Consider the following 1,688-nt stretch of genomic DNA (forward strand, 5'->3'; position numbering starts at 1 on the left):
AGAACCAAGAGAGTAGGGAAGAAGCCCAAGAGGGTAGGGAAGTTAGCCAGGGCACTCCTGATAGGGAAGAGACCCAGGAGGGTAGAAAAGAAACCCAGGAGGGTAGGGAAGAAACACAAGACCTTCATAATAGGGAAGTAATGCAATACCCTCTTGCCGCTGAAAGGGAAGAAAGAGTGGAGCAGCCTGCTGATCTAGAAGAAATTCAGCAGCTATTAACTGATGAAGAAAAAGCTCAGCATCAGGAAGCTTTGGCACATAGATCTAGTGGGTTAAGGCTATTAACAATAGGGAAGAAAGGAGAAGGCAAGTCAACATTCATTCATGGGATAACTGGAGCTAAGGAAATAGGAGTAGATGGTCTTCAGAGCTCAGCTAAAAAGCCGCATATCATCCATGACAAAGATACCCATATGCATGGTTTAGATATAGAGCTACCTATCATGGTTTTTGATTCTCCTGGCTTGCAAGACAACCCAGAAATTGAAGTTTGCTTGCGAGAAATAAGGCAAATGTGTCAAAATCCAAGCTTAGTTCTTTACTGCACCAAAATGACAAACATACGTCTGAAAAATGATGATAAGAAAGTAATAGAAAAACTAACAAGTGCATTTGGAGCTGAGTTATGGAGGTTTGCTATTCTTGTCCTCACATTTGCAAACAAAGAAGATGTTACAAGGCGCAATGAAAAAGATGAAGATAAAGGGCCAGAGCCTGCTTTTGATGATGACAAAGCCTGGGATCAGTTAGGAAGAGAAAGATTTCAAAGTCGTGTGCAAAAATGGCACAAAGAGTTTCATCAATTTCTCATTAATGAGATTGGAGTAAGCACAGAGACAGTAGAAAAAATTCCGGTCACACCAGTTGGAGATTACCAAAAAACAAGAGAAAACAGGGAGCCACTCAGTCTTCCTGATCGGGATAATTGGCTAGCTGATTTCTGGAAGGTTTGCTCACAAGTGCGTCATGCTTGCCATTATAAGGTAACAAAGATATTTTTATGCATAATAATTGTTATAATCTTGATAGGATTTGATGTTAGAGGACAAAGTTTCTCAAAATGTAAGCTAAAGTTTCGTATGCATAGTTGTTATAATTGCATGCAGATATACTATGCATGCAAGTAATTTATATTCATAATTTTTCCCATCTCCTTAAAAATAGTGCTCCTTTAACTTTAAAAGCTAATCAATATCTACACAATGTAGATAAATCTGTATTGAATTTTTTATTTTATGTGCATATAGAATAATACTGCAAATGACGATGAGGCAGCTAACAAGGATGAGGTAACTAATTACGTTAATTGTGACAGTATACTTACAATTATTATTTTACAGACAACAGAAGAACAGTCTCATAATCCTACTCAGCAACCAGAGCAACATAAATTTTGCAACATTAGTTAAGTTTTTTATCGATTGCAAGAAATATTTCCAGATTTGTGTTACTTGTATTTTTATGTTAATGAATCTGGCAAATGCATTCTACATGGGTTATTACATGTCCCATTTGTGCAAAAGTAATTATATGATTGAGATTATAACTGTAATGACAGATTGAGTATAAATGCCTCTAGAGATTATATGCATCATTTTAATTATTTCCATAAGACTAAGATATTACTAACTAACTATATATTATTATATATTACTAACTATTATAGTATATATTATTGCATGTCACAT

The 1,688-nt window shown here is 35.6% G+C and overlaps 1 protein-coding gene across 1 annotated transcript; it reads left to right on the forward strand.

Moving 5' to 3' along the window:
* The first annotated feature begins 51 nt into the window (after positions 1 to 51).
* LOC109592349 (uncharacterized) lies at positions 52 to 1,465 on the forward strand. The gene is made up of 4 exons (XM_020007812.1): positions 52 to 983; positions 1,030 to 1,062; positions 1,248 to 1,289; positions 1,341 to 1,465. The coding sequence occupies exons 1-4, from the start codon at positions 141 to 143 to the stop codon at positions 1,407 to 1,409; spliced, it is 987 nt and encodes a 328-aa protein (XP_019863371.1). The 5' UTR covers positions 52 to 140; the 3' UTR covers positions 1,410 to 1,465.
* Positions 1,466 to 1,688: the final 223 nt, after the last annotated feature.

Source organism: Amphimedon queenslandica, unplaced genomic scaffold (assembly GCF_000090795.2).
Source record: "Amphimedon queenslandica unplaced genomic scaffold, v1.1 AMPQUscaffold_5502_Cont22530, whole genome shotgun sequence".
In the NCBI taxonomy this organism is placed as follows: Eukaryota; Metazoa; Porifera; class Demospongiae; order Haplosclerida; family Niphatidae; genus Amphimedon; species Amphimedon queenslandica.